The following is a 26,551-nucleotide window of genomic DNA, read 5'->3' as shown; positions in this document are numbered from 1 at the left end:
CCAGCAATACCTCTCCTGGGCATATATCCAGAAGATGTTCCAACCGGTAAGAAGGACACATGCTCCACTATGTTCATAGCAGCCTTATTTATAATAGTTTTGTTTGTTTTTAACAAAAGATAAAATGAAAAAATGGAATTTTCTTTGACTGAAGAAATTATGACTTGTCATTTTGTCAGGACATGTGGATGCCTTTGGACTGAACTTTATTATAAAACCTGATATTAAAAATAAAACTAAACCTGAAAAGTTTTTTTTCTTAGAACTATAAAGCAAGCTAGATTTTTGCCATCCCTTTATGAACCTTGTGTATGTCTCCACTGGATGAAACTTTCAATTTAAAGAAAAATCTTTGCTATCTAAATTTTATTTCTAAAAGAATCAAAATAACACCTGATTGCTACCATCAATGCAATAGAAGAGCTAGTACCTAGGAGATACAAATGCTTTATTAGCTGAAGGAATGACTGGTAAAGACACAGAAGCAGGAAAATTGATACATATATCAGTAGGTCATGATGGATGAATTTGTTAGGCCTGGCTTGCTTCTATTTCCCTTCATCCTGGGATTTTCAGGCTCAGTTTAGGATGAGACCTACCTGGAGGTGTAGAGCCCGCAGACTTTCTGGGAGTGGTAGAGGGATGTGGTCCAAGCTGTTATCAGTGATATAGAGATGGTGGAGATCATACATATCCTGTAAACAACCATATAGAAGACTGACTTTCTTCTCTATGCAGTGAATTTAAACTAACATGTCCCTATCAGGATCCTGGTTTCTAAATTACTAGACAATTCTACCAATTTTGGAATATTTGGCTGTAAGCATATTGTTTTATGGAAACGAAAATTATGTTTTAGTTGTATAGAAAAAAACCTCTTGCGTTCTACATAATTTCTCAGTTTATATGAGGCAGCTGTTTTCCACTGAATATGTTTTAAAATTAGATCCTGGAGGATATGTATATATATATATATATATATATTCATTCTTTATACATTCTTTTATTTTATCCGTTTGGAAAAAATGAAAATTTCTTTTACCCAATGATGAAATGCTTAGTGAGGAAAATTGGAGTATGGCAAGACAGAAAACGTTTAGACAATAGCTGGTGTACACTAGCCAAACTCCCCAGCGAAGGGGTGACTCATCTCCATGATGTCCGCTCATTTCAACACTTGCCAGTGTGTAGGATGAGATGCCCAAAACTCAGCCACCATTAACAGGATATTTAAGTCTTCAGAAGTTCACACTTTCTAACACCAGCTCCCTGAGAACAATACTCTTCCTTTCAAAGACCAAGTAAAAACTTACCATTCACCCCATATTTAGAAGAGAGTTTGTATGGGATGAGGGTTGCATAAGAAAGCTATTTAGCTATTGTTCTCTGGCAACAGCCATTGTTCTAAGCAGGGCTTACAAATCCAGACTTGTTTTCTTCACTTACAAAACAAATTCCCAAAGGATAACTCAATCTAGACTCTATGTTCTTCTGTCCTCAAAGCAATACCTCCTTCCTCCCTAATCACCTAACTTGATATCTCCCCATGGGCAGAGTTCTATGGAAAGCTAAATTTCCCTTCTTGTCTTCCTGGAACTTTTTGCAAACATGTGTCTAAGGGCCACCGACTTCTAATTCGAGCCCTGCCTTACGTTCATAGGGCATGACCACTCTCAGAATGAACCAAAATATACCTTATTTTCAGTTTCCATAGGTAGTGCAGAGGAGCTTGTTTTAGAAGGTAAAGAGGCCATTCCATGAAATTTTCTTTAGAGATGAGCAAGGGCTAGGCCATGACCAAGAGCAAAGGGAAACTGAGAGCTTCCATATGCATGTGGCATGAAAAACTTACTTTAAAAGCTTCTTGTTTAATGCCTTTTCTTCCAAGTCTATTGCTGCTGATATCAATAAATGTCAAAGTGTTTGGCAATTCTGGAAGCTGCTTTATCTTATTGTCACGCAGAACCAGCTCTTGGAGGCGAGGCAGCTTTCGGAATGCATCTTCATCAATCTCTGATATTAAATTTGATGTCAGATCGATCCTTTTTAAATCATCTAGAAGAAAAGGGATATGGTATTAGCAAAACATTCTTGAATATGGTTGACTCAAACAAAACATGAGTAAGTACATTTCACAAATATAAATATGAATATTAACCTGTATTGGACCTGTAATAAAATACTTAGCTCATGAAAGTGCTTTTCAAATGAGATCTGTGTTCATATTTCTAGAGCAAATTACCATTTTACTACATCAACAGTGATATTTTATTTTGAATAGCTGTTATTTTCTTTACAGTTTTCATAATCGTTGTCTGTAATTTACACTTTAAAGTGTTTCCTCAGGGGAAAAAAAGTGCTACATTTTTTTCTGATGGTCCAAGACATAAACATTAAAAAGAAATGTTTAAATTGTTGAAATGCTTCATCAAGATGACTACTAAAATTCTTCTAAGAAGGCAACTGTTCTAAAGTAGAATTTAAGTATATATGCTTCAGTCATAAATCAACTATGCTTCAATGCAAACACATCAAAGAAGCCCAGAAAACTTGCTAATTTAATACCATGGCAATGCACTGAAAATTATAATATGAAAATTAGTTTTAGCTTATAAAATAATCAATTTATAATTAAACTTAGTAAAAATAGTTTGAAAATAACAATTATAGAATTTCCCATTGGCTACTATGTGTTCTTCCATCTTACCATGATTAAAACATAATTCCAACTATTTATGTAAAAGAAAGTAATTTTTAGCTCTTTTGAATAAAAATTTCATTCTAAGTACCAACATTTCACATGATTAAAAATTCAGGGAGATCTAAAAGGAAAGACAAATATTTATGTCCATACTTAAGCTTGCAAAGTCATTTTTGTTGATCTTTTTAATTCTGTTAAAACGTGAATAGAAATATGTAGTCTTCTTGGGCAGTGGAGGAATGGCGTCCAGCTCATGGTCATCACAGTATACAGTAGTACTTATACAAGTACACAGAAGACAAGTTGGAAAGTCTGAAACAGAAAAATGGTTATGTGTCATTGAAAGAATTCTAAGGAAAATGTGGTTCTGATTGTTTAATATACAAGACTAAAATATCTTTCAGACCTTTCTGAGGTATTTCACATATTTTCAAAGCAGTCTTAGGTAGTAGTACATTAAAGTCAATAATTTAGAGCCTCTACCACATTGCTTGTAAAATTATCTTCATGGATATATTATGACTGTCACTTTTACAGCTAATGTAAAGGTAACATAAATTCAAAACATAAATATTGAGATTACATCTTTTATAAAGTTAAATTACCACGTATTCATTATACGTGTGACTCAATATTTAAACACTACATTGAAAAATGTGTTTTAAGAGATCATACAAATTAGTATTTATTCCTTCGATACATATATATCATATAAATGACATGATGGTCTGAATGACAGAATGGCTACTGAAACATTGGCAAAATATGCAGAGCTTTGTTTAGTGATCTACTATGTAAGATGAGTGGCAATCACACAGATACATATCTTGATATATAATATTAATGTAAGTCCAATGGGATTTGGCTTCAATGGAGAATCATGAAAGGGAATCTCTGAGGTCGCTAATGCCAACTTGTAATACATATGGAGAATAAGAAAAATAACAAAAGTGAAATTTTCAAGAAAAATACAGGAACGTTCACCAAAGACCTTTCACTAAAATTGAAAGATGGGAGTTGGGAGGCTTGGCAGTACGGAATCTGCAAGGTATTTAATCTTTGATATGTTCTCTAGTATTTATAATTTCACTATTTCCAATGATAAATTTTAAATGAGGATGTTTGATTTTGTATAGTGTTAATCTTATATTTTAGCATTAATTGCCCAGAATAATTTATACACATTCACTTGGACTCTGATTTATTTAGGTTTTAGTATTCATGGATTGTGACTATTTGAATTTGATTAATTTGGTAAAAGAAAGTTTTGAATTTTAATGCTCTAACATTTTCCAAGCTGTTAAACATTTGTGAATGTATGCTTCTTTTCTGGAAATTAAAATGTAATCTATATTTTCACTTCATTATACCCTCAGTTTTCTCTTAGTAATAAAAGTAAGAAAATATCCATTTGTTGTTATTCTCTCAAAATTTTTTGAACCCAGACTTGATTACAAATACTACAGGGACTGTGCCCAAGTTATGCAAACAGGGCTAGGCTTGGGAGAATGGAGAAGGCATGGAGGGGGAAGATCGTGATCCTGTGCACAGACAGGACAGATGGCTAGTGAACCTAGCCAACTATCCATGACTCTGGAACTGATAAGACACTAGAAGAGAGCCTACTAAAGCTAATATCTTAAAGCAATACATTTCTATCTATATTTCTAAGTACCTATTTTTGTATCCACAGATAAGAGTAAGTCTCACCATCAAAGAAGATTCTCTTTATAATAGACCAAGAATATTATGGCGATCCACAACTGGTCAAAATGCATAGACTGTGAAATACCCAGCTACAATGGATACATCTACAATGTAGTTCCTACATTTATTTCTCAAGCAGTAACATTAAAGAGAGTATGAAAAGATTTATAAGACCTAAAGGAGTGAGAAACCTGCTGCTATAGAAGTTCTTTTAGAGAAGACAGGGAAGCTATAGCTATGAAATCTCGACAACAGGGTTATCCAATCAAGACATGCATAATGACAACACTAGCTGACATATCAATGTGGATGTGAGAACTGTTGTAACCTCTTACTCCTAGAACAAGAACTATAGTTAGTCAATGGCTGCCAAGAAAGGGGAAAACAATTTCCTTCAGGGACAAGCTCCCAGGCAGGTTCACCATCCCTAAGTGGTCAATTCCAAACACTAGTGAGCAACATTAGATGGACTTAGGGAGATATATACATACATACCAGCAGTTATACATACTTGTGTTTATGTTAGTCAATAATTTTTAAAGAAAAATAAATGGGAGGAGACGTAGGAGGAGTTGCAGAGAAGAGAGTGAATCATGAACATTATATAACTATAGTGATCATGAATAGAATTCTTTAAAAAGCAAATAAATACAAGATTGAGTATTATGTTTTTGTTTCTTCTGGCCCATCTGAAAGCCACAGATTTGAGAGAAGGCAAGGGGGCAAAGGTAGATTTGAACGGATGAAACAGAGAGGAAAATGACTGAAATTCCTCCTTGTTCTTACTGCTTTAGGTACATTTCGTTTTCCTATGTGGCTGCCTTCTCTATCTGGGAAACTGATATTTCATAAACTTGTCCATGTGTCTTCTTGGTTCTGTTTGTGGCTTTCTATTACATAGAAATTTAACTACATGGAAAAAACATGAGGTATTCCTTAAAGAAATTAACTTAATAGTTTGTATGTGCGTCTGCACTCTATACTCATTCATTTCAATGATTTTGCACACCTTTAGACTATACTGGCATTTCTTTTTCTTGTTTATCAAGGAGTTTCCTACTCTAAAGGTTTGTAGTTTTGCCAAGAGTTGACATAAATCACTGTCAATGACTGGATAGCAAGGATGAGACTTTACAATTCAATTGTAATACTTGAAAATTTAGATAGTGAGTTGGATAATGTTTGCCAGGGCACAGGGGAATGTAGAAGGGGAACTGACATAAATAAGTGTTTATATAGGATAAGTAAGTTCTAGAGACTTATCTTCTGGGATGGAGAGATGTAGGGAAGAGGAGCAATATTTTCCTACAAATAGAGTCTAGAATCTTAATAAATTGGTTTTCAACCACAAATCACTACCCTTTGCAAATTAAGACTTCCTTATTGAAGGGCAAAATTAAGTATTATTAACACCCTAGAAAGACTATAAGGGGTGAAAGAAGGCTGCAGTGTGCTGTTCTGGTGGCCCACAGACAGCCAATACCCAGTCAGCACAACATGTTGCCCTTATTCTAATCAGCATCCACTATGTCTTACAGGTCTACACTGGGCTGCACTGATCTCAGAGGATGACTTTCCATCAGTTCATCCAGTGCTGGGCCCTGGAAATACACGGCCCAAGTAATGATGCCAGGCAAGTAATTCCATCCTGAGTCTTTGGTTATTTGATTCTTTCCAGCAGGACAAAGATGCATTATAATAAAATCTGTCTTATGTCTGAGGACAAAATGCAGGAGTAACTCCATGACTCAAAGTGTATTCCAACATTCTTGACTCTTTTGTCTTTGGCTTATTTACTTCCCTTTTGGAGTGGAGTTGAAAATTGGCAAGATTGTTTAATTTTAAGTTTGTTTCTTCTTTGAAGGTTTCATAGACTTATACATGTATCCTCATCAAGCACACCCCTTACTCTCTATAACTCCCTCAGTATCTTCCATCTCATCTGCCCCCCAGCTTCATATGCCCTCATTTATTTTTATTTATTTTGACCCACTGAGTTGAGTTAGTACAACCCATGCATACACAATTGCAAATGTATCCCTTGAGGGACTGGGAAGCTAATTGCTCCCTCCCTAGTAGATGTGGAGTTTTTGGAGATCTTCTGTCACCCATGCTAGAGTTTTAACTCTCTTGATCTAGTGTTAGTAACTAGAATGGTTGTAAGGTTTACGGGTGCAACATCCCTCCCATCCTTCTAGACCTATGGCTTTGAGTTCCCTATTTCAAGATCTTTTCTGAGCCCTTTGGTGTGGTGGGTGAGCATTAGTGTAGATGTCCCATCTATGGCTGAGCACTCGCAGGTGCTTATGATCAGCATTCTGTACAAAATGAGTCTACTCTCAGAAGTAGACTCTAATAAGACACTTCTCAGACCAAGGTTGGAAACAGCAACAACCTATGGATAAAAGCATACATATTTACAAGACTGATGGACAACATGACTACTTAGCAATGCAACACCCTTAATTTCTCCCTTAGAGTTCATGACTTCTTTTGCAATGCAAGACAGACTCCTCGAGGAGTGACTTAAAACTTGATAGTTTTGAGAAGTGACAATATGTATTTGGTTATAATTGAGTAATAACTTATTTGACCTTCGTTGGTGTGTGGACCCAGAAGCCCCGGGAATTCTGGCTCCTGTGGGGAAGAACCATCGATCAGCCTGGGAGTAGATTCTTCATCCTTGTCTTCATCCTGGTTGTCCCCTAGCTGTGGGCCTGGGGTCAGGAGCTCTCTGTTCCCAGAAAGCCTCTCAGACACTTTCTCAGTCTGAAAACAAACAGAATTTCAAGGTAACCTCAATCACCCTCCATGCCCATAGTACAAATGTAAAATGTATCCATCTGGGCCACAAGATGTCACTACTGTTCTTACAATCAACACAGTGGGCCTCACCCCATCGACGTTTCTCAGAAATACAATTACTGTTTTCTAAAGTTTGTTTCTTAAATCTTAGGAACTGGTTTCAATGCCCCCGTTTGTTGCTATTTCTTTGGGCTTCATACAGTTTTTTCACTTGGCAGGTGTAAATAATCTCACTCTTATTTTTTTAATGATACAGCTTTATAACAACATAGTTGTTAGATTCATTTTAATCAAACTTATGCAAAACAAAATTCACAAGATTCCCGTTCACACGTGAGCCCAGTTCACTCTCACCATCCCTTGGTGATAACTATTGAGATACTAATATTTTCTTCCTTTAGATTTTTACTTCTGAAAATCAAATCTTTACTTCCTGTTTTGTGGTACCCTCAATGGCCTTTTATTGGAAATTAATCTTCCAACTTTGGCAAAATATATAGTGGCGTGAAAACTATGTAATTGATTATGGATGCATTTTGTTATAGATATTTCCACATGGATACTAAATACTGCAACAACATCTGATTATATTAAAATTGTCATCTTTGAGAACTCTGGCAATAGGAGTCATTTAAAATGGAAACACACACACACACACACACAAACCTGAAATTTTTCAGAATACTTTCTCAAATTTCCCTTTCTTTTTGCCTTACATCTTTTCTGGTATGAGTTATTATTTATAAGAGCTTTAAAATCACTTATTTTCAGTTCCCTTCCCTTATGCTAGGGTTTATTCCTTTCTATTTCTATTCTTTCTATTTCTTCTCCATAACCTTGTAAGCCTCAGATGGAGATCTGATAAAAACATTTGGAGCAGCAACACTCTGACTCCACTCCTCTTGTCTGCGGTTCCCACGATATCACGAGAAACCTCATGTTCTTGATTGATCACACCAGCGTGCACCCATCTGCATTAATTCACACTCATTAAAAAAGCAAAACGGCGCAAATTATTTCTGTTACTTATTATCTGGATGGAAATTTCAAAAACAGAGATATAAATTAGATTAGTTATTTACTGCTTGTCTTATAATAACTATGTGATTTTTAAAGAGACATATTTTTACACTTTTGATAGACTTGAGTACATTTAATTACTAATAAAAATAATATAAATTTAAAGAATGTTTTCCTAGGTTCTCCATTTAGCCCCTTTCTACCCTACATGTTGATTTCATACCCAGGCCTATTAGATAGTAACTGAATTATGCCTCTATCTTTGTACTTTTAGGTTGAAGCCTCATAAGCAATTTATAAAACTTATGGAATATATTCTTTAAACATCCTTGTCCAAGATGCATTTAATTCGTATATGCACATAACCATAAGGATTTTGTGCAAAGACATTGTGAATGTGTGGATGCCTGCTTTCAAACACAAATCTAAGAGCAGATTGCTTAATATTGCAGGAGGCATCCAAGGATGCTCAAATCCTGGCCAGAAATATCCAGCTGAGAAGCTGAGGTGCATCTACAGAAAGACACACGGTTCCCATCAGTGCAGTCATAGTGAAGCAGCTTCGGTGGAATGGCTTTGCAGAGACGAAAAGTGGGCTCCAGGAAGAGCGGAAATTGAGACAGATGTTTCATGGAATGGAGGGGCCTCTTGAAGGGAGGAACACATTCCAGACACATTGCCTTGAATCTTTAACTCTGTAGGAAAATGTTTGCACATCTCCCCCCCTCCCCCAGATAATTGTTTTTCCACTGATCTGATGTAAAACTGTAAGGTCTCGTTTGTCATCCGATGTAATGAGGCCAAGCAGCTTTTTGGTGCTTTGTTCATGCTTGCTTGCAAATAAAAAGAGCAACCTTTAAAGCAAGGAAAGGCAGTGAGTCCTCATTTCAGCAAAACTGCACAACTCTAACCCCATTATGCTGTGCCTGGAGAATCCTCTGCACAGTAGACACATTTATTCTGACGACTAAATAAAAGTTGTTTGGGCTCTCATCTTTTCCCTTCTTCTAACAGTCTTCAAACTGCAATATGAAGTCAGAAGCAATTCATTTTTAAAAAGCGAAGCCAGGGAATTGTGAACACCTGTCTGTCAGAATGATGGACTTTGTCTCCTTATGCTTCAGAAACTTAACTGTGGATCTACGGACAGAACCTCCCAAATACTCTTCAGCTATAATTGGTATCACTCTCAGGAAAGTACAATTGAGTCTTTGATGTAAATATTTATTGATTATTTCATATTCGTTCTCTATTCTTTTTCCTTTACCTCTTTATTAATTCAGATTTGCTTTCTGTGACTTTACTTTATAATTTGTGCATTATATCTCTCCAAGCTTTACAAATATTCTAAAACATAATCACTGCATGTGAAGATAATAACCCAGTGCTGGACAGCAGCAGCACAAGCTATATCAGTTTTTGTTAAATTGTTTAATTTTGGCTCTGCAGGAACTTGTATCTCCCTAATACCTTGTTTCCTAACCTTGAACTACAATATTGGTCATGGTAGACTGTGTTTAGGAGTATATTTTACTTCTACAAAAGAGGAGATTCCAGATATGACATAGCTAAGACACAACATCAAGGGTTTGGGAGAACTCAGCCGCTATTGCCATGGGAGAGGGGAGAGGAAACTCCCAGGTAAATGAGGATATCGCCAGAGTTGTTCACTGTCAGTACCCTGCACTGCTGGGTTGGATGCTAGGTGTTCACCTTAACAGACACTGCTGTCTCAGAGCGATGGACCGATGAGACACTAATGGGAGTTTCTAAGTGTCTGCTCCCTGAAGAAAACTTCTCAAAAAGCTAAATGCATTACCATATTTTTATATCAAAGAGTGTGGAGATTTGTACAAATTGTTCATGTTGATAAGAATAATCTTAGAAAATATTTAAGATTTGCAATTCTGGTCATTAGCAATACTGTTTCTATATAGAAGAACCTCGTTATAAAAGGAGGCTGTGCTATTGTAAATGATAATCTTTTGCTAAAATTATTTGGACCCAGTATAGGTTTATCTTGAGAAGACATATCTGACTGATTCATGCAATTGCATTAATATTTGTAAAACTGTGTGATTTATTTGGTTTAATTATGGGGGATAATATGAAAAATGAATGTTCTGTGAAATGGACCCCACATTTCTCCTAGGTTGTTTTCCTGGATAGAGTCCCTCCAATACAGACATCTTTCTTTTAAAGCATTACCAAAAAAGAAAGAAAGAAAAACTAAAGATACAACTACCATCTGAACAGAGGGACTGAAAGGAATGGAGGGAGGGGAAACCGGGGTAGAGATGTAATGCATGGGAGAATTAAAAAAGAAAATAGAATAAAAAGTGAAAGAATAAATCTGAAAAGATGTAATGAAAAACAGAAGAAAGTCTCGCTCTGCATTCTACAACATAATACTAGGAGAACTGAAGAGGCAAAGAGGACACAAGAGTGTCAAAGGGACGGGATTAAGAAAATGCCATAATGAAGTGTCCTACCACCGGAGACAATATAAATATATTTTTAGGGACACTATATTACCTGTGATATAAAACTGAGGCTTAAAGAATTCACTAAGGGTGAGGTAGAAAGATAAGAAGTCAAAGACTTAGTTGGTGGGCTAATGCACACCAGGGATGTAAGACGAGCCTTATGAAAGCCCACTAATTAGTAAATTCATTTCAGAATACCAGGTTTTATAAAGAAGTGCTTGAATGGAGGTGTCCTACATTCATGGTGCTGCACTTTCAGAAGACATGGGTCACTAAATTAAAACCACAGTGCAAAGCATAGCCTACCTGCACAAGTAAGACCCCAGAGGTCTGCAAAACAACAGAGGCCATTCCTATGGTCCTTAGTTTCCCACCAAAGCTACACAGGAAGGCCTGCTTGCTGACTTGCTGAGAACAAAACACATCCTCCCCTGTCCCACTATCTGCCAAGACAGCTTGGAAAATGTTCTCCCCCCTGGCTACTTTTCATTGCACAGAAAGCTGCTACGTAGGCTGCTGAGGGGGAAAGACTGCTGTAATTTCACCTTGTCCTGGACCCAGTAAACCACAACATCAAACCTGCCAGGAAAATATGTGCCCTTTGATGCAGTAGTGGCAGACCTACTATGAGGTAACCAACAGTATTCTTGTAGAAGAATGCTCCACAGGAAGTCTCATGATTTGGTATGTTAATTCTTTTGAAAGGCTGTGCCAAGCAGGTCATAGAGTTTAGAGTAAAATTTGGTTTATTTTTTTAAGTTACCTAAGTGTTCATGCTGTCAATTTACGTTCTAAATATTTACATTTATAACGGGTGTGGGATCCTGTTGAAGTTCATCAGAAAAGCTTCCTTTATGATGGGAAGTAGGTAATGGAAAGATGCATATATGGTCAAAGTACTTAGAACAGGAGACTGCGTGCTCAGTTATAAATGAGTCTTGTTTATCACTGCCCCTCAGTTAAGGCTCAGGAAATGTTGTGAGGGAGTGGAAAGATCTAGGGCATGGGAGTGTTGTGATATGCTGTCTTCTGGACATGATATGGCTACCACCTTTCAGACCTTGCCCAAGTTGTGTTTCCCAACACAGGTGACTGATCTCTGACCTCTACCATTTATAGGCAGTTGTGAGCAGTTGCTAGCTGCTGGGAGAGAAGAATCATTTTTCTTTTCGGGTGTGGCCACCGATATGGACATCACAGATTAGATATACTTATTATCCAAACGAAGACATAAAGGGAGGAAAGAGGATGTGTTTGGAGGAAGGATAGAGGTGGAGTTTGAGGGAGGAAAATAAGGGATGGATATGATTATAGTCTATTTACACTCTCGAAGGAGAAAATGATTATATATGAAAATAATTTAAAAATACAATGTAAGTAGACTTGAAAATAACATGTAATAAATGGCCTTGGGGGGGGGCAGGAAAAGTACCTCAACGTGTAACCTGAATACATTTGCCAACACACACACACACACACACACACACACACACACACACACTGATTTCAGTATTGTGAGTGTGTATTTGACGCTGGACAATTTTAAACCTATAAAAGTAACTCAGGTCTGACCAGATAGGTTCGTTAGTAAAGCACTTACTATACAAGTCAGATATCCAAGTTTGAATTTCAAAAGCCCACATAAAAACTAGATATTTCGGAGCATCTCTAATCTTAGAGCTTATACTATGAGATGTCCTGGAACCAGCTAAGCCCATTATCTGCTGTAGAAAAAGCAAAAACAAAAAGGAGACCCTGTCTTAATCAAAGTAGAAAGTCAGAGTTGATACCCCAGTTAGTCCTCTGACCTCCCCATGTGTGCATCCATGTTCACACACACACAAACGCACACACACATACACACACAAACACACAAACACACCAGGGACAGAGACAGAGACAAAATCTCAAATGCCTAACAAAACCAGAGAATCCCTGAACCAGGGAAGCATTTTCTTGTATGGAACAGGGTATAACAGACAGGAAGGTTCATTCAATCCTGGGCAGTTGAAAGGCTGAGGGAGAGAGTTTGGTTTTCACTACTCAACAAAAGTTTTATGGAATATCTATAGCAGCCTCCATTGAAGAAAGTGCTAAGGTTGGTTCCTCAACTAAGACAAGAGGAAGTGCAAGTCACTAGAAAAGTCTCCCAGAAGCCACACTGCATAAGTTTCATGGAAGGATGCAAGGGAGAAGGAACTGGGCATGTTCCTCACGGGTATTTATCCTTGAGAGCCTATTAGAAAAGGGCTTCATGTCATCCAAGAGTATTTCATTTGATAGAATACACACTTAGTCCAGCATCAAGTATAATAAATACAGGGTTGGGGTGGAAAAATGGGAATGTAAACTCGATGCATCTGCAGGAAGTAAAATGACCTTCAAACAAATACCGATGCTTGAGACTGCCACACTGTGTGCCACAAAGAAGGGAGACAGGAGAAATTGCTCTACCAGGGATATGAGTTTCCAAAGTTCATTACAATGGCCTTGAATGGGGTTACTAGAAACTTAACCACAGTTTTTTGATTCTTTGGGGGGCACACAGGTCTTTCCAGTCGTTTCAGTGTGTGTCTTTGTGTGGATCTTTTCGTATGAGTTCTGGTGCCTCAGGAAACCAGATACAACACATACCTCTGAAGCTGGAGTTACGGGTGGTTGTGAGGTTCCTGAAGTGAGTTCTGGGAACGGAACTCAGAGCTACTGCAAGAAGGACACACACTCTTACGCTGCTGAGACATCTTTCATTACATTTATTTATGTAAATGACCTGAGATGCTGATCAGATTCATGATGATCTTAAATGAATGGGAAATTTATCAGCATGTGCATTTTGTGTATAGAATCATAAAAATTGGTATTTCACTACTGCAACACACCAATATAGTTTCCTTTCCTCTGGAGTATTTAAATTGTACATTTATAAGACTACTATACTCTAAGTCTCGAGGAACAGAAAGAGGTGATCTCATCAGTATCTGCTCAGATATAAATCTAGGCACAGTGGAGTTTAGCACTCACTGTTACTCAAGGCCCATCCTTCCTGTGAGGAATTTGTCATGACCATGACCTTGTTCTTAGAAGCTTCATTAGATTTTCTTTGAATAATAACTGCATTTATTAGATGTCCTTTATGCCTAAGACTCTTCCTTAAACAATTAACATGTTCATTTTACCCAGTCATCACAAGATATACGAGAAACAGAGACTGAGACAGATGTAAAGTCTTGACTAAGGTCAGAAAATTGGTACTGCAAGCATGCACCCGGTTGCTAGGCAATCTGACTGCTGTTGTTGCACATGGTGACAGAATGCCTCCTGGTACAGAAATGGGTTCATAGTGGATTGCATCTCCTGCCACTTTTAAAGTATACATTTTCTCTTTACCCTCCCTGGGAATAATAGATTCAAAAACAAAACCATGTATCCATGTAGTTATTGACATTGCCTTACCACTTTATCAACCAGTTCCTAACCGGTAAGCCTTGGTCTTCAGCAGATCAAATTTACTTTACAGATTTCCCTTCTGCTCAGTCTTAGAAAAAGTGCTCAAAAATAAATGTCACTTGCAGATTTATTCAAACACTAAGGATTGTACTGATGAAAATGGATCCCTGAATTTACCTGTCTCCCAAAATATATCTCCTAGTTGAGCAAATAACTTTTGGCAAGACTCAATAACTGTTATATCAACAACTGAATTCCTCAGTGTTAAAAGGCCCCGAGCTTTCAGCCTGGGCTGTTAATGATGTATTCAGATGAACCTGACACTCTGGCGTGCAGATAAGTTTGGCACTATGGAATTCTACTTTAAACCTGAGCATGGTGCTCAAATTTATTCAAGTAATCTATATTAATTATTTAAAACTAGTGAGTCTGAATACCTGACAGTAAAAACTGCACTTTCCTCTATGTACCTTGGAACAAGTCAGACAGAAGTGTGTGGCAATCCCTTCTTTGCATTTCCGTGAGCTGACTTCAAGTCAGAAAGGTACATATTCTCCTCTGCTGTGCTTTTAGCAACATTGACAGCTAAGACTCACATTGTGATGCTGTGCCAATCATAATCGCTTGAAAGCTGTTATTTTTTTAATGACTTAATTTCATAGAAAATAAAGCACAATCTGGGCATAGTTAAAAGAGCTCAAGATTAGAGATCAAGCTAAAAAGTAACAGAGGTAGTTACTGCCAATGTATTCTTGCCTGCGCAAGGAAAGAATCCAGCTTAAATGTCACTCTGAAACTTACTAGGTAAATAACTTTGAGTGAAACTCTCGTCTTCAGTTACTACTATTATGTCAACCCAATAATATCTTATTTTCATGAGTAGTCTGAATTAATTTATGTGTATAGCCTCATGAAAATGTGAGATAAACACAAGGAAATGATTGACAATGTTTATCAATATATTTTCCCATGGAAACACCAGGATTATGGTATTTCTTGAAATGTCATGTCTACAGTTTTGTTACATCTTAAAAATAAGAATTAGATGATTCAAAACTCTCTATAAAACAATTTTGGAGAAATTGATCAGATTAACCCACTGAACACTCATCAGTAAAACTCTCTCCTGCCCCTTCAACTCGAGGCACTTCAGGGAAGAGGCAGGTTCACTTGTATTTTTCATGGAACCTACAAAAGAATGTTTAACTTAGGGTGATGTGTTAGAATCTCTCTTTCAATAGAAACACATTGCATGTGGAATCCTCATGTTTGAAATGTTCACGTGCACTGTAAACTTGGCCCAAATGTGGCAGTAGTAATGAAACATAAAGATTAAGTCACAACATATATTTTGTTACCCAAAGAAATGAATAGTAATAATAATGATAATTTAAGTATTTTTCTCAGAAAAGATTAAGAATATTTTAATACAAAATATTCCTAGACAAAGAGCTACAGACAAGTAATGTTGAGATGATTGAAATTCACCCTTTCTAAGGTTGAGCCACCTAACTCATTATCTAATATGAAGTGATCAGCCCTGAAATTATATGCACAGAAACCATATCCACACAAACACCAAAAAAAAAAAACAAAAAACAAAAAAAAAACAGGACTTGGCAGGCTGCATTTACATATTTGTGCATCTGTTTATAACAACAATAGTAGAAGAAAAAGTGTAATTTGAGGAGAAACTGTGAAATAACAACTCTGCAGTGGTTGGAGAGAGGATGGGAAAGAGGGAAATGATGTAATTGTATCTCAATTAAAGTATATTAGATAAAAAGGAAAGCTGTGATCTATTTTTATTTTGACAATCTAATGTATTTTTGCTGTCTAAAATGAAATTTCATTTCTATAAAGAGCCCATAATTACTTTGACTCTTCTAAAGGCTGTGTCTGGGGTCTCAGCACCTAAGCATCTGTCCTTAGATCATTGAGTGGCACACTATTCTAATGACAGAAGAAGAAGACTCTCCTTCTCATTGTTAGCTAATGCAGTTGCTTTCATGGCCTTCTCCATCCCCACAGCATCAATGTGATAATTTCACTCCTTCAAAGAATCTAACTGTTTCATCATCTCTAGTGGTATTTAGACCCACTAGTTTTAATGTCATTCTCAGACTTAATTTATTTAAAAATCGAAGCAGCTTTTGTGCGAACGAAATCATCCAGATGCATATTTTCCTTTTGTGCATTGCTTGCCCATGTTTTAATGACTTTTCTGAGTTGCTTAGTAATGCTATCAACTGTGTTTTGTTTGTCTATAATGGGAAAAATGAACATTTGAAAGTTCCACCTAACTTCACGGACCAGTGCTTTTCAAAAAGCCAATGTGTGGCAGAAACAAACCATGTATAAGTAAGTCACGCATCCAACTGCAAGACAGACAATGGATCTCATAGTAAGGAGTAAGGGAAGTCTGATGAGGTTTCAGATTCTACAACAAAATTAATATCTGCAGTGAGAAATGCTGTGAAGCTCTAGACTAGCAATAAATAATATCCATAGCTCTTTTAAACAGATACTAAATTTTTTTTGCCCTTTGTACTGCATATTTATGTCAGTGTAGATTTCTTCAGAGTCTGACCAAAACAACCTAACACACTGAAGACAAAAGCAGATACAGTGAGAAACTATATTCTATTAGGCCAAACACTGAAGGAACTTACAACGACACAAGACAGTGTCATTGTTACCACTAGATGAGTTATGTCTTGAAAAGTCACTGCCTTTTTATTAAAATAAAAATAATGTGTAATTTCTATTTAAACACACTAGGTAGACTGATCTAGTAAATGCATATGCTAAATAAACATGAAATGCTCATTAAACAAAATACACATTGAAAAATTTATGACAAGAAAGACTGTCCTCAGCACTGAAGAAGAAAAGCAAAGGAATCGTTCCCAAGAAGGAAATTTTGCCTGTATTTCTTTTTGGTTGTTGTTGTTTTGTTCTTAGTATTTACTTATGATTTCACATTTCAGACATTCAAACAGCAATTTTAAGGCAATATATAATGATGCTTCAAAAAAATCTACACAAGGACTTAGGGCAGCTGGAAAGTTACGAGAAACTAAGGAAGAAGAAGAAGACAAAAACAAAACAAAAACAAAAACCCCAAAACAAACAAAAACAAAACAAAACAAAAAAAAACAACTAGTTCCAGAATTATAAGCATACAAAACAGACTAACAGGAACACTCATTTGAATGGTATATAGTTTAACAAAGGAGCAAAGTCGAACCAATTAGAATGGCTAATCAAAAACTGCTGACAGCACATGTTGTCAAGGATGTGGAGAAAGAGGAGCACTCCTCCATTGTTGGTGGGATTGCTAACTGGTACAACCCCTCTGGAAATCAATCTGAAGCTTCCTCAGAAAACTGGAAATAGATCTACTTGATCTCAGCTATACGACTCTTGAGCATATATCCAAAAGATGCCCCATCATACCACAGGGGCACATACTCCACTGTGTTCATAGCAACCTTATCTGTGATAACCAGAAGCTGAAAACCCAGATGTCCCACAAGGGAAGAGTGGGTACAGAAAATGTGGTTCATGTACACAATGGAATACCATTCGGCTATTAAGAATGAAGACATCATGAGTTTTTCAAGCAAATGTATGAAACTAGAAAATATCCTGAGTGAGGTAACTCAAGCCCAAAAGGACATGCATGATTTGAACTCACTAATAAGCAGATATTAGCAAAAACTGTACAGAATTCCAAGGATAAAATCCACAGAACTCAAGAAGGTTAACAAGCAGAAGGGCCCAAGTGAGGATGTTTCAATCCCACTTTGGAGGGAGAAGAAAGCAATCATGGGAGGCAGAGGGAGGGAGGGACCTGAGTGGGAGAGGGGAGGGGGTGAGGAAAACGGGACCGAGATCATGTATTGTGGGTGGGGCAAGAGAAAGGCCCTGAAGTATAGCAGAATGAATAGAAATATTCAACCTCAGGGCATGAGAGGTGGGGGGACCCTTTACAATGTAACAGAGACCTGAAAGGTAAGTGAGTCTCAGGACTCAAAGGGAGGGACTTTAGATGAAATGTCCAACAGTAAAGAAAGTAGGGAACTTGTAGAGTCCATCTCCAGTAGAAAGTTAGGGCATCAAGTTGAGAGATGGGGCTGCCATCCTACTGTCACAAACTCTGACCCAGAATTTTTCCTGTCTAAAAGAACTTCAGGAAAAAAAATGGAGAAGAGACTGAAGGAAAGGAGATCCAGTGACTGGCCCAACTTGGGATCCATACCGGGGGAGACTCCAACCCTGACTCTATCACTGATGCTATGGTGTGCTTACAGACAGGAGTCTAGCATGGCTGTCCTCTTAGAGACCCAACAGGCAGTTGAAAGAGTCAGATGCAGATACTTATACCCACTGAATGAACTGAAGTTGGGGACCCCTGTGGTTGAATTAGGGACAGGCTGGAAGAAGCTGATGGGGAGGGCAACCCCATAGGAAGACCAACAGTCTCAACTAACCTGGACACCTGAGATTTCTCAGACACTGAGCCATCAACCAGGAAGTATACAGTTGCAGGTTCAAGCCCCCTGACACATATAAAGCAGAGGACTGGTCTGGCCTCAGTGAGAGAAGATGCACCAAACCATGGAGAGACTTGAGGCACCAGGGAGTGGTGAGGCCTGTAGAGGTTGGATGCAGGTTGAGGACATCCTCTTGGAGACAGGGGCAAAAGAAATGGGATGTGGAACTGTGGGAAGTTTGACTGGGGGGGGGGTAATGACTGGACTGCAAAAAAATAAAATAAATGTAATTTTTAAAAACGTTGTAATGCCTATAACTGAGACAGGAAAGACTGTCCTCCTATGAAGAACCCATGAAGATTTATATCTTCATAAAAGCATCATATGTCATCATTAACACACTCTCTACCCCATTTCACAGCGACTATTGTAATAACTTCCTTCTCTTGAATTCTCTAGTACAATGCTTCTGCTTATTGAAGACCTGGGGTTCATGCATGGTCAAATTAAGAAAAGATAAATACATAGGACTAAGTAATCTATTTGGGTGAAGCCATATAGACTGCAGAGGAAGAATGGAAATGCCACCAGCACCAGTGGTCATGGGATATATTCCTAGAACATGATACCACTCACAGGTGGTCTAGCAGTCTCTTTAAGACAGTTTGGAGTCCCCTTTACCATAAGAGAGATGAACTACCCACAACCTAATAACTAAACCCTGGAAACAGAAAACATCTAATAGTTAAACCACACAAAGACTACCAGTTTCAAAGCTATGCTTTTTGACGAATCATCCAGGCAAGTACAAAAACCTTTTCTAAGAACTAAATACAGGAGATATATGTTAACTATATGATGTATACATAATATGCTATCACATGTAAGTATGTGCATATGTTTATGTGTTTAGGCTGTTATCAAGAACTGAAACATACAATGTAGTATATTTATGTCCAGTCATTCCTTATAGTCCTGGGATATTGTTCTGTAGAAAAATTAGTTTATAGCCAATGCTATCTACAAAGCTTCCTTCTACTTCATATTTATACCAACATAGGTGAATCCTTTTCATGTACTATTAGGGGTGTTGGAGCATCTGGAATTCAGTTCAGTTAAAAACAATATCAAGTTGAGCAGATACTTAAGAAAAGTGTAGGAAGCAAGGAGAAAAATATACAAACTCTTAGCACTCAGATGGAACTTGTGTTGTAGTTTTAAGATGATGTTGTTTGTAGATGTAGCCTTGACATTAAATCTTTGGCAAGTTATCTAAATGCTTTGGCTTTAGAATTGCGTCTGTTCAATGGAAATAGTACTAGCTTTTCAGAATTTAATCAAGGAATAAAGTGAGCATGAGTTCTGCTTTAAACTAAAATCCTGTCACAAATGAGGGATATTATATTAGCACGAGGCGAGCACTGGGGCATTTCCTACATGATGGGCACAAGGGAGTTTGTTCATTGAGAAAAGATTGTATGTAAATCATCTTGATACAGACATATTCTTAAACTACTGGGCGGCATGAGATATTCCACTCACTTCCAAGAATATCTGGGGAAGTTGGGACAATGTACAGGATCCTAACAGAGATAACTGGCTTTAAATTTTATGTAGAGGGTGTCATCTCAAGAAAAAAAATTCACTGTCTTACCTGAAAGACTCAGAACTAAACAGTGTTTCTTACACTGTGCATTGGGGTCTTCTGAAAGAAATGGACTAATTTCTTATTCCACTCCTCAGAAATACTCAAACAGAATTCTTTGGTGATAATCATTAAATGTTTAATCCCTGGCTTCTTTTATTTCTATTTTAAAATATGGAATGAATCAAATATATCTGAGCTAAAATGTTTATCTTGGCAGATAACTGCTAAGAGACTAAAACTTTATTAAAAACAGAAGAAAGTTGAGATTAAAATATGGGGAGAGTCAGGTTTAAGAGTAAAGGAGAGAAGTGTGAATATTTTGTTTTGAGCTCTGGTTTTTATTTCATAGGGCAGCATGAGTTGTATCAAACATTCTGGCATCTTAAGTTTTATGCAAATTAAACATATCATCTTGTCTAGATATTTTGTAGTCAAGGCCATAAAAAGTAGCAATTCAAAGATTTACACTTGAAACAGAGTTCAGAATTTACAATGATCCTTTAAGGCTAATCTGATTTTCTCTCTTATTTATTTATATCTACATTTTTGCCAGTGTTGTATATTAATCATGCTTCAAGGTCTGTTTGCTTTCTGACTCATGAGAATTAGCCTGTATCCTTTAGTTATGTGAGAGCGTAAGGAAGGTCAGCATTTAATTACAAACATGTCATCTTAGATTTATGTAACGGACTGTAACCTTGCCAGTGCCTCTTTTACTGCTGGGGAGGAAATTAACCATTCACAAATGCACATTCCCTTTTGGTATGCAGCAGAGTTCTAAACAAGAATGCTCTTTTTTGACGGCTTTTGTTTTTCTTATTGTTTGTTTCTACCTCAAATATGTTTCTTCATATTCTCCTCAGCATTGCTAATTACTTTTTCAAAATGTACCTGTTGTAATTAATAGATGTTGTTGCTTTCTTGGGCTAGTGAGATGGCGAGATGGCTAGACATAGGAAGGCTCTTGGTTGTTACCTGACTTTGGTAACTAAAACCCACGTGGTAGAGATAGACAACCAAATTTCTCAAATTTTCTTTTCACTACACACACACACACACACACACACACACACAATGCTATTTTTGTTGTTGTTGGAAGCCAAAAGACTGTTCCAGCATTCCCATAGAAAAACTTACACATGTTGTATCCAAATATATATAGGAAATTGAGGTCCAACATATGTTTATCAGCAAAGACTATTGCCAAAAATTAAGTGATTAAATAAATAAATTTTAAAAAATAAAAATGTAATATTTGACAATAAAAAGCAGCTTTTATCTATGATCATTCAATGCATTTAAAAGCCTCAACTATGAGATGTCATTACCTCTACATGGTTGTCAGGAATGTGTTCATAGTTATAAAAGGTCCCTGTGTCCTCCAAGATGGCATCATACACTTCTGAGTCATAGTTAAAGAGCTCTGTAGTTGGTGCAGCCAATACAGCATCAATGATGATAAGTCCCAGGGCAACTCTTGCTAGAATTCCCATCTTTCAAGATTTCTTAAACAGAAAATGTAGAATACAAAACTGATAATAGCTTAGAATTAGTTTATACTAAATAGAAATGATTAATCAATGTCAACATCAAGACACTCAAGCTGGTCTCTTTCTTTGTAGCATAGTTTAAAAACAACACATGTACACTGGTAATTTCAAGGAGCCAAATGTTCCATTCACACACACCTTCGTATTTTTGTAACACAAACTACAGTAAAAGATGCATCATGCCATTCATGGTGAGAAAAACGTTAGGATGTAAAATGTTTGTAATGTACAGAGTCACAAGGCCTTTTGTTAGCAGATGATTTCAAGCATCAGAGCTCTCTGTACCATTTAAGAAGCCCTAGATGCAGATGTATGATGAGGATGATGGTAAAGATGGAGATTGATGATCTTGCCATTGTGTAGATGAGGAGACTGAGAGGTCATTAGTGATGCTACTGACACGCATAACTCTTCCTTGTGTGCCCAAGCCTAAGGGTTTTCCTTCCCAAAACAAATTAATGAAGGCTATTTTTCCTATTGATCCTTTGTTGACCTGTAAAACTGAATGCATGTACAATTTGATATACTTCAGAATTAATATTTTATGCAGTAGTTTATAATGTTCTAGCACAATATAAAATGTCACTTTAACTTCTTAGTATTTTAATTATCTATAACCGAGATGTAGTCTTAGAAAGCAACAAGGATACATGTCAGAAAGGCAATATTTGCCCAGTTCCCTCTAGAAGGGGACTTGTACACATATACAAGTGGCTCAGTATTTCTTTTGTAATTGTTTAGCAAGCATAATTTGTTTCTCATTATAATATGAGTCTTTGGAAAGACTCCAATACAGTCTTAGCATAATTGTTTCAAGTATTTTAGTTCTGTGGGTACATATTCCTTTGACTATAGTTTAGCTTAAAATAAAAGACAGTTTCTCATGCTTATTTTTTGAGTGTTTACATTGGTAATACTGAGAATATTCACCAATAATCAATTGTTCACCATGCAAAGCAGTATAGTTTCCTGCTTAATGTGTAATATGAAAAGATCTTATGTTCTGGAGATCATTTTCTAGTTAAGGACAGTTCTGATGTTAGTGTCTCTGAACACTTGGAGAAGGAGATTTATTACTTTAAAACTTAAATGCACCATCAGTTACTTGAAACAAGTTTTTATGAAGCTCACACAAGAAGGAGGATCTTTGATTCTTCTGAGAACATGATCAGCACAGAGTTCCTTACGCTCCTCTCCCATGCTTTCTCCAAATCCTTTATAATATTCACACTGGATGAATTTGGCTCTATTTAAGTTGCCTTTGGACAGAGCATTAGAGGTTGAGGATTTAGAGTTCTCAGGAGCAATAACCAACAGTCTTGCTTAGTAGGACAGCACAATTCACAAATCTTCCATGAGCCACATTCTCATACTCCAGTGTAAAGTGTCAGCATTGCCATATCTGAAAAGAATGTTTCCTTGTACATTTCTAACAAATTCCATCATTCAAAGAAAATGTGCACTTAACTAATACTGTTTCTCTCTTCATAGTCTCTCTGCAATTTCAAATGTCTGCATATGAGGGTTCAATAGCAGTTAGCCTTTCCAGAAAAGCTATCAGGACAAGGACAGGCAACTGTGTGAAGTAAAGTTCTTGAGAGTATTTATGTACATTTTGTTACAAAGATGCATCTTGGGTTATGCATTTACATTTGTATTTAATATAGTTGAATTTTTCAGTTTTTTGTTCGCTTCACATCATATAAAAATAGCCTGAAAACATCAACTTAATTAAAACTTTAAAATACCTACCACAGAAGGACATTCAAAATATAAAGTGCCATATAATGATCAGTACATTTTAAACACCTAAAAGACCAGTATTTTCTCCTTCTGCATAATATTTCAGTCAACATAAATCAATGTTGCCTTTCTGCTATGAAAGGCTGTGATCAGTGTAAGAGATATTGATTTAAGGCATATATTGGAAGCCACTGTAATTTTACTCACATCTGTTAAAACTATTAAGATTAACTATTTTGCCCAATGTTATTAATTCTTAAGCTAATCCACAATTTTCTATTTTCCAAGAATAATATCAATGTACGGTCAGCAGCAAAATTAAAACAAACCCACTGTATCGATCAAAGCCAACAGGAGACCATAAAGCACGTTGAAGTATTTTTTTAAAAGTTGTTATACTAGGGGGAGAAAGAAGAAAGCATGTGTAAAAACTTACCTTTGGCTCCGACTTGATGAAGTCGCACAGAGTGACTGAGCATACAGAGTCCTTGGTATTTGCCCCTGACCAATGGATAGGAATTCTGGTCTGTGGGAGGTGTAATTTGTAACACTCAACTTTCTGTTTGAAAAACCTAACCTGGAGAATGCTTCTCTGTCTTTAAAAACCGTGCATTATTTTATAGTCACACAAGCTAAGCTAAATAATCCAAATTACACAGTACACAAAGCTTGCAGCGATGCTAATTAGCTGTAATTGCCAAAATGTCACCTTAAAATATTGAAGTAGAAAAAGGCTAGTTTTTGTAGGTCTCTTCTATAACAAATTCACCAGTTAAGAAAGGAAGGGAATGAACATGAGGTTAGTAGGTGAGGGTTTCTTAAGTAAATAGTCTAATATGAAATAATTCCCCTCACTTTACACATCTTAAATTACATTCTTCACTTTTCACTAATGTCAACTGAAATCTCAAATGTTACAAAAGACTTATCTGTTTCACTTTGTGTAAGAAAAGATAGCCAAAATTATTCTGATTGCCTGGAATGCTTTGATAGCAATGAACAATGAACCTTTTGCATGAACAATTTTAAAAGGAGTATTTCTAGAAATAATATATAAATATGATCTGAGTGTTCTATAAAGGCTCATTTTCCTCTTTTATCTAACAGAACCCAACAAATCAAATTACAAAAGAAAAAAATCCCCACAAAAAAAAAAAAAAAAAAAAAAAAAAAGAAATGTTTTAAACTTTTTTTACGGGAAGTGGTTTGAAAAATTGAGTTTCATTACAGACAGGGAGAAAAAAATATATATGTGTTAGCTTTCTATTCCTTAGTTTCAGAACTATGAAATTCCTAAAGAAAGATAAAAGTGGCATGTTCAATTCTATTCTAATTTATAGACTTCTAGAAGCCTGACTCTTATGCATCAATAATCTTTCCTATGGGACCCATGTAAATAGATGTATTGGATTCCGAAAGCCAATTTGGTTCTGGCAAACATGCAGAATATGAAGATCTGTTCTCAGGACATTCCTTTTCTCTTTATAGCACTTTTCCAAATTTCTCTGCCCTAAAATTTTCTTTACCTATGATGTTAACTGTTCTTAATCCATCACTTCCATTTTCCACTTGCTTCTAATTGTTTGGCTTAATTTGTTGTATATTCCTTTTGGGGGCCAATTTTGTTTTAGAATGGAAATAGTGATAATTACTATAGTAGAAAGTTTGTGAAGAAAGTAGAGGACACCTTGCAAGAAGACATTTTCCTTATCTGTCATGTGGAAACAACTTTTGCATATGGCTTGAAAGGCCAACTCTTGCTTCATGTACCAGCTCTGTTTAGCAGAAATGTCCTGCACTGAGTCAAATATTTGATAAACGCTTTATTCTTCCAAGGTATTCAGAGGTAGTATGACTATGACTACCCACAGATGGGGATATTGAAAGTCAGACGCTAATGATCCAACATCATATGTAGAACAAGAGAGAGAAAACCAATTATATTTCCCCTGGTTTCCCGGTCCTGGATGGTACTGATCTTGTCTGAGGACTATAGGGACTGCAGGGTATAAAGAAAATTTTAGCTCTTAGCTCCTTAGATTCTATTGTAAGGCCTGTTTAATGGTTGGTAGTTTTAAGGTTCTTGAGTTCTTTAGAATGATCAATAGGTTGATAACAATCCATGAAATACATAGCATTTCTTCTTCTTCTCTTATTATTTAAGTTTCATGTATGCCTTGGCACAGAATGGATGCATGAGACAGACCTAGTCTATCAGAGCTTCTTTCAGAGTTCTGGATGAATTTTTAAAATTAGTGTCAGAAGTAATACTTCCATAATGACCATTATTAAACCGGTGATTAAATGATGTCTTATTTTTATCACAATTTAAAAGCCAAGACTTTCATGGGAATGTTGGTAGAGTGCTTACCTAATATATGCATAACTCTGGGCTTAAATGCCAGCCTCTGCCAATCAGAGCTCAACTGATACATGTCTACCATCTCAGCAACTGGGTCGTCAGGAAGGAGAGTAAGAATCAGGCAATCTTCTGATTCATGGGTTTGAAGCTAGGTGGTCTATATGAGCTTCTGTTTAAGTAGACAGACAGTCAGACAGACAGATAGAGCTACCTGTCTTAATATAAAATTAAAGCAAAAATTATAATTCCCCAGACTTCTCTTTTTTCAACTTAATAACCCTTCAATTTCTTTTTATAAAAATGGATAATTTCTTCAATCATTCCCATTGCTTTAACTTGGTCTTCTTGAAATTTTCAAAATCTATTTTGAACTGTTGGTTCTCAAGTTTGTAGCAAGCTCCTGAGGATATAATCAACACTGAACAGCAAGGAAGGATAAATTACCAGTTCTAGCCTCCTTTATTCATAGTAAACATCTTTTTTTGTCTCCTGATAATTTTCTTAATAGAGGCTAAGCTTGTTTATCAGAAACCCCAGGGAATCAGTCATTATGACAAGTTGCATTAGCTCATAACTGGGGTTT

General features: G+C 36.6%; 1 protein-coding gene across 2 annotated transcripts in view; it reads right to left on the bottom strand.

Moving 5' to 3' along the window:
- Positions 1-26,551, bottom strand: part of Epyc (epiphycan) — a 31,878-nt gene that overhangs the window by 4,407 nt on the left and 920 nt on the right. The window contains exons 2-7 of one of the 2 annotated variants that reach the window (XM_021174501.1): positions 24,043-24,132; positions 21,642-21,818; positions 7,003-7,177; positions 2,855-3,013; positions 1,853-2,055; positions 600-695 (exon numbers count right to left, since the gene is read on the bottom strand). In XM_021174501.1, coding sequence (XP_021030160.1) covers positions 600-695; positions 1,853-2,055; positions 2,855-3,013; positions 7,003-7,177; positions 21,642-21,806 — 798 coding nt within the window. In that variant the 5' untranslated portion in view covers positions 21,807-21,818; positions 24,043-24,132. The remainder of the gene's footprint in view (positions 1-599; positions 696-1,852; positions 2,056-2,854; positions 3,014-7,002; positions 7,178-21,641; positions 21,819-24,042; positions 24,133-26,551) is intronic. The other variant, XM_021174502.1, reaches the window with a different exon arrangement.

The sequence above is a fragment of the Mus caroli genome, chromosome 10 (genome assembly GCF_900094665.2).
Source record: "Mus caroli chromosome 10, CAROLI_EIJ_v1.1, whole genome shotgun sequence".
Lineage (NCBI taxonomy): Eukaryota > Metazoa > Chordata > Mammalia > Rodentia > Muridae > Mus > Mus caroli.
Note: the sequence above shows the minus strand (reverse complement) of the source record. Positions and strands in the feature narration are given on the sequence as shown.